Here is a 12,798-nt window from a genome sequence, read left to right as displayed (position 1 = left end):
TCAGCGATGTAAACATGGCCATACATGGACAGCACACCACATAATCTAACTTTATTTAACTATTGGAATCATTTTTCTCTACCATTACTCTATATTTGCTTTCAGCATACTATTAGTGTATAACAATTATTATTGAATTTCCAAAAAGTTAATAGCCCCCCAGCAATCATTCATGTTGTCATTTGTGCAGGAGATGAGTCAACTGAAGTCTCCAGGACCATTCAAAAGCTGCAATCCAGGAGGGAGGTTTCTAGAAACTTCAAATGATGCTGGATAAGGTTTATACATTTGTTGATGTTCATAAAGTTAGCCATATGGTTATTTTTACTTCATATGTATAATTAATACATTGTCTATTTTTTTAAAATGTTAGTGTAAACTGGTATTATTGATTGCTGCACCACCCGGATTGTTGAGATAACAAGAAGTAAAACAATCAGCTAGCTAATTCTGCATAATTGAACAAGAAGATTGTGAAAAGAAAGCTACAGAGTACGGTGCAAACCCATGAAGTAATTTATTTATTATTGGTGAGCTTTAGTATTACAACGTCATTAAAAACAATAAATTCAGAGGCTTATATTCTGAAATTGTTGGTCTTGCTTAAAAATGCACATATTGAGTTGTATTTCATGTTTAAAAAATCTATGGCTCTCACACAAATACATTTTAAAAAGTGGCTTTCATGGCTCTCTTAGCCAAAAAGGTTCCCGACCCCTAATCTCTAGTGTTGTGCCTTATAAAACATAAAAGAGTGTCATAAAGATTCTGGCTTGAATATGAGAGCTGTACTAACTTTTGGGAGAAGGAAGCTGAAAGAATAATCCTGACATACCAGTGTTCCCAGATCCTGGTGAGGAGTTGTTCTCATCATTGTTGGAAGAGGACGAGAGAACACCGCCGGATGTCTTCTCGGACTTGTCCACAGTGCTGCTCAGCATGGATCTGAATGGGCGGCAGGGTGGAGGAAACAAATGGGATAAAAAGGCGAGAGGAGAAGGAGGTGGATGAGGAGATGTGAGAGAATTGTTGGAAAATCGGAGCAAGAGGAAGATGATGAACAAATGAAGACAAAAACCAAAAAAAATCAAGTACCCGCGTGTGTGTGTTTGTGGTATACACACAAACACACACATGGATACAGAAAGGCTATGATTTCCCCCGTCACTCGCTCATACACCCATGCAGGCTCACCTCCACACCATCACTCTCACCACTAATCTCCCATCCTGATTGGTCACCATCACCACTCAATTAAATCCCACCTCAGCTCCCCCCTGTCCCAGCTCAAAGATCATCTACTGTCTACAGTACTGATTGGCAGGCAAGGGAAGAAGCGGGGGTTCTGGTCCGTATCTCACCTGCTCCCCTCATCCCGACCCTCTCCCTCATAAGGACTCCTCGAGAAAAATCAACACAAGTTTAGTCTTTCTAGTATTGGGGGTGTTTGGGAGGGGGTTGACAGTAAAGCAGCTCACCATGGCCTTTCCAACCCAAACGCATCCCGCTGTTATGCCAAATACAGAATTCCACCCATTGAAAAGGAAGACCAGTTATTCCAAGAGCCCACCAAGGGCTACATGGCCCACACTAAATTGCTAAATGAATGAGTGATGAGTATGTATCATCAAACCATGGGAATTGGACAACTTGGAATAAATGTTAAGACTCAAAATATGAAATGGGAGGGGGGAAGGGAAATGTTGGACTGGGATGGCATGGCTTGGAACTAAAGCATGGTGAATGCACTTCCTGCAGCAAAAACAGGGTTTGGTAATAAAACCTCCTCTAAATACACAATCACCCTTCATTGACTTACAGTAAAACAATTTATCAGCTCAGTTTGTACACATACACTCCCTCTTGTACCAGCATACAACTTAAAAAACACACAACAGACACTCATGAAGACAAGAAAACAAACAACACATGCAGGCAACTGACAAAAATGTTTTGGGAGACATTATCAACAAAACCTCCTGCAAGAGAAATATGGTTACAATGGCGTATATGTCAAATGACTGTTTGTATATGAAGTTGAAAACAAATTCAAATGTAATTTTCTGCGCCATTTTACATGATAAGTGCAATATGAGAGGATGCAAAATGGCTGTGGAAAAATATTGATACAAATGTGTCCCGATTGATTATTGGGACTTGCTGGAATTCAATTGTGTTACACATTTTGACCACCAGGTGGCACAATGTACCGGATTAAGACAGAAGACTTGATGATGATGATGATGGCTTTTCCTGAAATGCACAATCTTTTAAGAGCATGTGTTGATATGAATCTTGCATCATGCAAATATGCATAAGAGTGTGTGCTCACAGCATTGAGGACAAGGTCAAAGCAGTTCTGATGCGGCCACTGTCAAGAAAGCCAGTGCCGGAGAGCGAGAGGAAAAGAGTGAGAGTGCAGCCTCCGGAAAAGAAACAGAAAAATGGCAGCCCCACCACCCCTCCTGGATCCGCTCTTCCTTTCCACAACAAAACTTCACTATTACCACTACTGCATGGGATGGGTAGGCTTGGACCCCTCAAAGGGTGTCATTAGTAATAAGTTGGTAAGGAATAGCTCATTGTTACCAATTGTGACATTAATCATTAATGGAGGCCTCTGTCCAAGGGGAAGAACAAAAACTAGCTAAAGACAGCGCTCACACACTCTAGCTGGCAATTAAATAGGACAAAGGGTTGGGAGATGATGAAGTGGATGTGGTGGATGGGAGGGGTGAGGAGACAGAGGGGTGAGGTGTTATATGGCGTGATGATGGCACGAGTGAGTGAGTGAGTGAGTGAGTTAGGTGCATGGGTGGGTGAGGAGGTGCATTAGTGGAATAAACAAACACAAAATGGGCCAAACAAGGAGCTCAAAACCAGAAGGCTCATAAATAAGGGGCCAACCACAGGAAATAATAAATAAATAGGAGAAAAGGATAAGGCTCAAGGCACAGGGGAAGATTTCAACAAAAGAGCTGCTGCACATAACACCAAAAAGGGGGAGGAAAGTATTGATATGTCAAATAAATATGAAGAGGAGAATATAACTGGATATCAAGGGTTTGTAAATTAACGTTGGGGGGTGTTTGCCTACCTTCTTGGAAACCTGAACGACAGATTTCTACAAAAACAAAAAGAGGGATAAGAAAGAAAGAGAAAGAAACGTATGTATAAACGTGTATATTAACCAAATGCTGCCTTTTCAACAGCAAAGCGTAAGACATTCAGAAAAAAAAATACATCATGGCCTCAGAGTTCCTTTTTTTTTTTTAAGGTATTTAAAAAAAATGGAAAATTATTATTGTGGGTGCGTGAACAGGCATTATAACAGCACAACATGGCATATTGGAAACAATACATGAAAACAGGAAGCACATTGATTAAAAAAATAAAAACATTTACCACAAATAGGAAATAAAAAAAAAGGTTAGGAACAACCATACAAACAACCACGTGTGTTAGGTGGTGTGGTGTCACTGTCATGTCATATTGTGTGCGCCCATGTTAAACATGTGCAGCATAAACTCTCTGCCACCTCTACTACCTAGTTATCATGTGTTCACTACCGAGTTACCATATTTAAGGTGTCCCCACTTGCAGTATTTATAGTTGGGGGAGGGGGAGTGATAGCTCTGGCATAACCATGGATACTGTCGCCACGGAGTTACAGTATCTGCGAGTGGGAGGCCTCGTGAGTGGCTGTACCTCCACCGCCGTGCACGGCCAACACCCCCGCACGCAAGCAAGACTTTTGATCATTCCTTTTTGTATCTCCTTTTTTGATTTGTTTTTCATTCTTACTATTAAACCTGCACTTCCCATTGGGTCTTTTCCTCCACGTTTAGCCAAGATAACAATATGGTAGTGACCCTCAATGCTGCATCTTTTACAAGCACGCATATGCACACACACACACAATCCTGTCCCTGAGATGTTCTCGAGTATGGCGGTCCACAATCCACATTGCCTATCAGTTTGCTTCCTTTATTATCAAATATGATAGAAGCAAGCTGCACTAAATAAGTAAAAATCAAACTTGTCCAGGGCTTGGAACCAAACCCAAAATGACTCCTCAGTCGCCACTGCATTGAAAATTACAGAGAGGAAGCCAGCTGCTCGGTTTCCTCTCCCTTCCAACTCGCGGCAGACTCACAAGATCAGCGAGAGCGCCATGATAGGCACACAAGCGAGAGGCACTCTGAAGAGATGACATCGACTTATAGTAGGTGGTTCCTTTGAGGAAATGAGCACATTAAATGACATGTAACATAAACCCAGTTATTTTCTGCTCAGCTTGCAACCTCAAAGAGCCAAAAAAGGCTCAAACTGCACAAGCTCTTCAAGTAAGCGGCTGCTATCACGACGGCTTTCCACTTGCAGTGGAGGTTTATTTCTGTCACGCTCATCCAAACAAGGAGAATTTGGATCTCCTGTCTTCTTCTGCCACGTCCACTCCTCTTCCCTTTTGCTTCTCCCTCCAACTACACATCTAACATTTCATCTTGCCCGTTTGAAATGTTGCAAAATTGTGTTTCCCCATCACTCACCTGCGTACAAACTTTGACGTGAACTTGCTGAAGATCCCAGTGGCCCCGTGTGTCCTCCGTGCCTGGCTGTTGCCATGCGACAGCGACGGGGATGCCGGCCCGCCAGGGTAGGCAGAGCCCTGCTGGTCCCGGGCCCCTCGTTGCTGACCCGCGTGGAACGTGCTGCGGATGCCCACGCCGCGGGAGAAGTTGGTGCGGTCGGTCGCCGCCGCACTGCTGATGTTATGGGCCGACGGGGAGGCGGCAGGTGCCCGCTGAGAGGGCGCACTGTCGAAGACATTGGCAGACAGACGGTTCAAACTCCCTTTTCACCTATGTTCTATTCTTTGAGCTACTTACCTGCATGCTAGGTGATAATCTAGTACAATGATCTAAATCTGTTTAACATATGTTCATCCTGATGTGTCACATAATCCCAAAAGGCAGTCAAGCAGGGGTCACGCGAGGTCAGGGACAACACACGCACACAACACTTTAATCCTGTCAGTGCTGGCTGTTAGACAAACCATCATAAAGCTCCAAAAAGCACTACACACTCCTCACACTGCTCTTGCACATGCTCATTCTCAGCCAACAAACCAAAGCGCACAAGCGTGCAAAAAATTGGATTTTAAAACTGCAATGAACACATTTGTCTAATTGCATTTAAAAAGTAATGTGATATAGTGGCTAGAGTATCATGGTGCTTCATTTGTGAATGTGCATCACTTTCGGCTCCACTTTGGTCCACAAATGCCATAAGAAAATGTGACTCTGCAAGAGTTTGTTGACAAAAGGGTGCCTATTCCTCACTCAGGGCAGAGCAGTACCTTCTCGTCGGCGTTCCCAACCAGGTTCTGAACAGCCCAAGCTCATTGCTGAAGGATGCATGCAACATAATGAGACTTCAACGTGAATCAGACACAAAGCCACAAACAGCTAGAGGACCACCTTGACATTTGATCTGCTATGGTTGCCGTATACAACAAATAGCTAATGTTGCCCTTTTATTAATATGCCAGAAAGGGCAGACTCTCTCAATATGACTAAAAATATCAAAGTGGCCTCAAAACATACAGCTACAGGAAGCAAGCAAGCAGTTCCCACACCATACACAGTCACTGATGTGTCACTAAGACATCTGCAGTACAGACGGGAGCCATTAGATGGCGGCAGGCTATCCCCAAGCCACATATCCAGGCGTAGCCAACAAATTATTAAGCATTTTGTCTAGTTCTCTACAATAGACCTATTTTCCCTGTAGCAATAAAACTAGAAGCTTTATGAGTTTCAGAGAGCTCATTTGCTAGCAATGAATTTAACACATTAATTCAAACACCCTTATATAATGACTCAATTGCATTTTTGGATACCTATACTCTACGCTACTGTAGTTTCCTATTTTGAAAGCTTCCTGTGGGGAAACACCTCTGTCCTGTAACAGCCCATGGCAGCAAAAACCTGTTTATCTTGTTCTTGCACGCCGATTCTTTGGTCCATGACATTTCAAAGCAACTGAATGGAAGTAGTGAACGCGCGCTGGTGCAAACAACAGCAGTATTAGCAAGTATAGAATGCAATGCAAGTATTGCTTTAAGAGGCTCACTTTGGGATGGTGGTTAAACACTAATAGTACAGCACTGCCCTTTGTTTGTGAGAGTGTGAATGAGTGACTTGCCTGGGTCGTGGTGCATGCAGGTCAGAGGGGCATGGATGATTGGAGGAGGACAAGGACTTGTGGTGGCGGGGACGCGAGGAGGAGGAGGAGAGGACGGCTGCGGCTGAGGCAGTGGAGGCGCGGGAACCCGGAGTGTTTAGGCTGGGAGGGATGAGGTGGGGACAAGACACACACACACACAAACACGCACCCGGTATGGTTTGTGTGTGGGTGGGCAGGGCGGAGAGGTGGAGCATGGTTAGAGGCAGCACATATTAAACAGTAAATGGGGGACGGGGAGGGGTGGAGGTAGAAAATACAGGAAGGAGGAGAGGAAGTGAAGACATTAAAGATGTAAACAAGAGGAAAAGTCTAGCTAACTTCAAAAAACTGCACTGTCATGATGTCCATGCTAAAATTTATCGAATAAAACAACCATTAGCTGTGACACAATCTGTAGTTTACTGCCTTACTTAAGGAAAACTACACCAATTCCTTTGTTCTAATCTGCAAAGCGCTAATAGGCAAAACCAGCCCAAGAAGTGGGTGAGTGTCACCAAAGAGAGGAACTGGGAAATAGAGTGACAAAAGTAAACAAACTCACACCTTATTAAGGATTTATACAAGAGGGGATGCAAAATAACCCCTTATTGGTAAAGCTAGTGTTACTAGAGGGACATACATGTTTGTGTGTCCCACAATGTATGTGAACAAGTTACAACTGCAGTGTGTGTGTGTGTGTGTGTGTGTGTGAGAGCGAGGCCACTTCTGCATATGTGTAAGCCTATTAAGAGGGTCCACATAATGCCACTAGGAGTTAATATTCCATCACAAGTCCTTATAATCTCCTTAGAGAGAGGAAAGGGGAGGAAGTAAAGAGAAGAAAGGGAGAAATTAAGATGTAGGGGGAGTGGAGGGGAGGGGGGGGGGCTGTAACATGTATATAAAGCATTAATGATGATCATGAAGAAACTGAAACCCACAGCACAAATAAAGCAGTGCTGTCTCAAATGACCACATTGGCAGCAAAAAAACAACAAGTCAAGCTGGGGGATGACAAAATGAAAACGAATCAAACCAAATCTTTTTTGCAAGCAGGTCATTTGAGACTGATGAGTGAAGAAGTCATAGAGCAGCGATGTAAGACGAACACCGTGTGGGAATTTATGGCTTCATTTTGAATGCTTATGGAAAGTTACACTAACCATTCGCCTGCGTTTCGTATTAGTGTGTACACACTGATGCTGCATGTGCCAACGTGTGTGAGGTGTGTTCACAGTGCAAGTCAAGGGCACATGAGGTCAACCAACAGTGAGATCATTTTTTTTGTCAAATCCCGCCTCTGCTCCGACTGGCTGGCGTCCATCGAACCAACTTATCTGTAATCTACTGAAGGTTTGGCCTAAATTCTCAGGAAAGCCTGATTTCCTTGTCCAGCAGGGTGGGATGGGGTCACCCCACCCTGGGAGAAATCTGCAGGTCTCCCTGGGCCAGCTGGCAGAGGTTGGGACTGTACCAGCCAAGGTCTGGGCCTGGGCCACAGACAGCTTCATTCACAAACTGGGGTGGGATGTATCTGTTCGTGGGTACTGCCTTCAGTCATGAGAGACAGACAGTGTGCTTGTGTGTGCTATGCCCTTGTTTCAGTTCAAGTGTACCTGTCTTTGCCGTTTTGGATGCCCTGGCCCAGCGTGGCTCTCTCAGTCAGAGGAGAGTTCCGACTGCGACCAGTGCCAGTGGACAAGATGCTATTCTGAAGGGAAAGAAGGTTAAAAAAAGGGGTAAACAATCAAGTATATACTGTATATAGATGATAAGCTAAGGAACATAACCTTATAAAAATGACAGAGGTAGCCATGGCAAGCAAACACGAAAAGGGAGAGGCGGCACCCAAACAGGACCAACACACACATAGCAAGAACACAATAAATGTAGGTGTGTGTGGGTGTGTAATGTCTCCAGTGTGCCAATGTGACATGTTAATGCAATGTTACAACTATGACTAAAGTGATTCAATGTTAGGCCCTGTCATATGGCCATTAATCAGGTTAATTAGTAACTTTTGTTTCGATCTGTGGACGGCATCATCAGATAGATCTGCCGTTACTGATCAGCAGAGGTATTTTAGTGCCATTTTTCCCATTGGATGTAGTGATATTGTCCTAATTTTATTGTGTTCTGGGCAGCGTTTGGAACTTGAGCTCACGGTAGAGGGCGTGGCGCTCTTCTTGCGGTCAGAGGAGACCAGAGGACTTGCCGGCACCTTGGTAGTGGAGCTGCCCGATGAACCTTTCCTCCCAGAATCATCCCCAGAAGTCCGGTTGTCTCCTCTCTTCGAGTAGGAAGAGCCTAGAACAGCAACATATTCAGTCTCTCCACCAACAGAATAATTTCTTCTTGATGTGCAGGCCAATACTGCCTCCACTTCTGAGGAGCTCCTGGCAAAGCCCCCCCATTTGAAACTAATCCTAGGCCGTCTATGCTCCTCATAACATTTGAAGAGAGCGTTTGCCCTTCAATATGGCGCATATACGCGCATGCACACAACTCACTCTGGTCAGTAGCTCTGCGGTTCTGAGCCTTCTGGTTGGATGATACACTGCGCTGTACCTGAGAATGACAGAAAGGACATTGAGGTTGATTGTGATTCAGCTTTGCACGCAAGCATATAGGTGACAGTGTGGGAATATTTTTGCTACAGGTCTGCCGTCGTCTTTGGCAAAAAGAGCCCACTTTACAGACGCAATAGTCTGTGTTCTCATTGTACCTTGTGAGGCGGGGAGGGGGCATTTATGTTGCTTACATCACTTCCAGGCCGGGGCTTGATACCACCCTCATCCAGCTGATAAAAACAGGGGACATAAAATCAGAGATTTGACACTTGCTATATTGATTACCGAGTACTATCGAGGGTGATGGATAGGATTGACGCATCACGTGTACCTCAGAGTTCCTATAGTCCAGTAGCAGGTATGTCGCCATCACATCATTGTACTTCTGATTAACCAGCGAGTCCTGGATCTCCTCCTGAGAGAATCCCATCTGCAGCATAATGTCTGCACAGCACAGCATACCAATTAAAATGATTAGCAAATTATTATTACTTCTTCTTGATAAATTGGTGGGAGAGAGGGGAAAAAAGTGCTAAAGTGTGTCCCCATGGATGCAGAAAGCATATTCAGCACGTACCTGTTCTCCGGGGGTCCTTATAATCTGGCTGTGGTTCGATGTAAGGTTTGAGTTCCTCGTCCTCATGGCCTACATTCATCCACCGGTCCCTCATTATCTGCTGCTGGGAAAAAATGGTGAAAAAGCACATTAGCAACAGACATGTCAGCAAAAACATGATTATATTTATAATCAGCAGAAATTACATACAATGTTAGCTGCACACCATTATACCCTAACCAGCAACGTATCACCTATGCTATGTATTATGTTTTTATGAAGTAGTTTCGCACATGAGCTTCAAACTCACATATACATGTGGAGGTCACTGGGTGCACCACACACACAATTAAAATGCAGGCCAAGCAGAACAAAAAAAACTGTTTCATAATTCTGTTCTTTATTTGGGGGTTTTGCAAAATAGGTTAGCTTGGTGATGTTTCATTACATGAAGGGATGAGCCGATCGATTGGCCGATTTCCTTGAAAAAGCATGTGATCAGCATATGACCGGCATATGCCGATAAATGCCTTCCACTCCAACCACCTGTGGCTAGTACTATTGCAGCCTGGGTGCAGAGTAGTGCTGGAGTATGGTGAGCGTTCAAAGGTCACTATGTGATCATCAGTCACATCGCGGCACGACTAGATGACTAGCCTGTGTCAGCGGTGGAAGAGACCGTGTTTGCCGACTGCTCTCTCACTTAGAGCCCACCTATGTGCTACCTGGAAGTCCAGCTATTTCTTAACTAATTAGTAATATTAAGGGCTGTCAATTGATTAAGATATTTAATCATGATTAACCCCATTCTGTCTGTATTTAACTCATTAATCACACTTCATTGCAGATAGAAGTGAGTTTTTATCTATAATATGTAGGGATGAAATATGGGCCATTATTTTATTTGAGAAATAATATACATTAAAAAAATTCCCCCAGTTTTTGCATGTTTAATCCAAGTAGCCTTGAACGCACCTAATTTTGTCCCACACGGATAGACTACTATACTGTATTTTCCCCCTTCTCCTTTTCACCTCATATTTGAGTGCTAACGTGCATATTTGTGGTACATTTGTGGTAAAATTCCAGGGCGGTACTGGTGGACGGTGGGTCTGTATTCATTTTGTGCTTTAATTTGATGTTGTTCCTGTCATAGACATGACAAATTAGATCTCTATAATGTACATAATCTTTATACCGTTGGCTCGCTTGTCCTGACTTTTCCCATTTACACAGCACCCCTGGCCAGTAGCACTCATCATAAATGAATGTAATAATGCATAATTAATCCATATTATTGGTATCATCCAATGTCACTCATGGATGAGCTGTATCAGAATTGGCAGCATAAAGCTCGGATTGAAGCATCCCTTTCTACGTGTGTACCTCGAGGCTGCCTCTTTTGGAGGGGTTCAGGATGAGGAACTTCTTGAGTAAGTTTTCACAGTCAGTGGACATATAGAAGGGAATCCTGTATTTGCCACGCAGAACACGCTCTCTCAGCTCCTGGAGATATACAAAGAAGTGCAAAGTCGTTTTTTGTCATGATATTCAAGTATGGGAAAAGAAAAAAAAAGCCTCATTGTGTTAAATAAATAGTAAGACAAGTAATGTAGGTGTTGAACAAAACCCTCTGCAGCAGGAGGCAGAGAAAAGGCACACTTGCTAAACCTAGATATTTCACAAGAATGTTAATATCAACATCACATTCAGTATCAGATCGCCCACCCAAAGTGTGTCTGCGCTTCCAGGATGCGTCATGTGGGTGCTGCCTGAATGCACAGCATGATGGGTGGCGTTAATAAAAGCAGTTTGCTGAAAGAAGCAAGGCTTCTTTCGTTGATCTCATCAAAATATAATCCTAATAACAAAATACAGTCTCTTTGCTCGGTGCATGCTCGGAGAAACAAGCAAGACAAACACTACACCCACCCACACTAAACAAACAGCATGCATGCATGCATGCATGTGTATTATATAAGTGGTTGTCTGCTGGTTTGAACCTTGAGATTCTGTCCATCAAAAGGCAGGGAGCCGCTGACGAGCGTGTAGAGGATGACTCCCAGACTCCAGACGTCCACCTCAGGCCCGTCGTATTTCTTGCCCTGGAAGAGCTCTGGAGCGGCGTATGGTGGGGAGCCACAAAACGTGTCAAGCTTATTCCCCAGAGTGAACTCGTTACTAAAGCCAAAGTCTGCTATCTTGATGTTCATGTCTGCGTCCAGCAGCAGGTTCTCTGCCTGCAAGACAGGCAGAATTTAAAAAGTTATTAGGAGATAGAAGAGGGAGTCACTTTGATCTGATTAAAATAGTCAGTGAGAACACAACTACAAACTAGGAGAATGCATCTCCGGCAAGATGGGTGCAGACAGTCCAAGGGGCCTGGGGTTGCCTAGCAACAGGTGCACTCTCCTTTTCTCTTGCTGTAAATATTCTGTACCTTCTATGTGTGCATACAAGACGATAACTCTTGTCAGAAAAGCTTTGGAAAACGCATTGAACGTGTGCAGATAATGACGTAGGTATGAAACGTACTCAAATTTTAACTACAAATTGTTGTGCTACTCTCATAATTATCTCCCCTAAACTTACGGTCAAATGTATGAGTGTATGTTCTCACCTTGAGGTCTCTGTGTACTATACACTTCTGATGGCAATACTGCACTGCTGACACAATCTGTAGAGTGACAAAGTCAGCAAGAAGCAGGGATGAGCAGAGAGAATAAATACCAAATTATTGCTAAAAATATATACAGTATATTCCACACTGTATATATGGATATTGAGTGTGTGTACATATATATATATATATATAATATATATACACACACACACACATATATATATATCCACCATATATATCCACCCTCTCTTTTTTAAACCACTTTTTAGAAAAATGAATTAATCTTTTATAGTCATGCTTTCTACATCAGTTAATCATATTTCATTTCATACTTAATTTATCATATTTCTTAGCTGCCTCAACAGTTTAATGACTTTGCTTTACTGACATCCATTATCTTAAAATACAAAATGCTCTGTGCTGGATTGGAATTGGAATGAATCTGCTGAACAGGCTGGTTACTTTTGTATTCTGCAATTTTTACCAGCACAGACTTCAAGAAAAGCTTCTAGAATATAACTTTTTATGGGCCACAATGCTTGTCTGTGTAGTCTTTTGTGGGTGCTACATAAAACAGCATTAAAATTACAGCAAAAAGCAGGCAGAAATATACTGAGAGAAATATATGAGAGAAAATGTGTGTGCATGCATACATGTCATAACAACGTCATAATATCATCAAATAATTTCATTTTAGTAGCATGAAGTTGAAATATTAAAGGGAAAATACATTATTTTATAAGTCGTACTACGATGAGAAACACAGTTGTAATTTTTGGAAAATTAGGTTGGGGTTAAAGTTATAATATGGAAATAAAGTC

General features: G+C 43.0%; 1 protein-coding gene across 11 annotated transcripts in view; it reads right to left on the bottom strand.

Moving 5' to 3' along the window:
- mark2b (MAP/microtubule affinity-regulating kinase 2b) overlaps nt 1-12,798 on the bottom strand; it is a 34,844-nt gene that overhangs the window by 2,667 nt on the left and 19,379 nt on the right. The window contains exons 7-20 of one of the 11 annotated variants that reach the window (XM_058066926.1): nt 11,975-12,031; nt 11,358-11,594; nt 10,741-10,860; nt 9,376-9,478; nt 9,130-9,242; nt 8,954-9,028; nt 8,739-8,796; nt 8,450-8,535; nt 7,845-7,939; nt 6,208-6,348; nt 4,551-4,817; nt 3,098-3,124; nt 1,362-1,400; nt 836-945 (exon numbers count right to left, since the gene is read on the bottom strand). In XM_058066926.1, coding sequence (XP_057922909.1) covers nt 836-945; nt 1,362-1,400; nt 3,098-3,124; nt 4,551-4,817; nt 6,208-6,348; nt 7,845-7,939; nt 8,450-8,535; nt 8,739-8,796; nt 8,954-9,028; nt 9,130-9,242; nt 9,376-9,478; nt 10,741-10,860; nt 11,358-11,594; nt 11,975-12,031 — 1,528 coding nt within the window. Of the gene's footprint in view, nt 1-835; nt 946-1,361; nt 3,125-4,550; nt 4,818-6,207; nt 6,349-7,844; nt 7,940-8,392; nt 8,536-8,738; nt 8,797-8,953; nt 9,029-9,129; nt 9,243-9,375; nt 9,479-10,740; nt 10,861-11,357; nt 11,595-11,974; nt 12,032-12,798 lie in introns of those variants that run through there. The other 10 variants (XM_058066918.1, XM_058066920.1, XM_058066924.1 and 7 more) reach the window with 10 other exon arrangements.

This window comes from Doryrhamphus excisus, chromosome 3, assembly GCF_030265055.1.
Source record: "Doryrhamphus excisus isolate RoL2022-K1 chromosome 3, RoL_Dexc_1.0, whole genome shotgun sequence".
Lineage (NCBI taxonomy): Eukaryota > Metazoa > Chordata > Actinopteri > Syngnathiformes > Syngnathidae > Doryrhamphus > Doryrhamphus excisus.
Note: the sequence above shows the minus strand (reverse complement) of the source record. Positions and strands in the feature narration are given on the sequence as shown.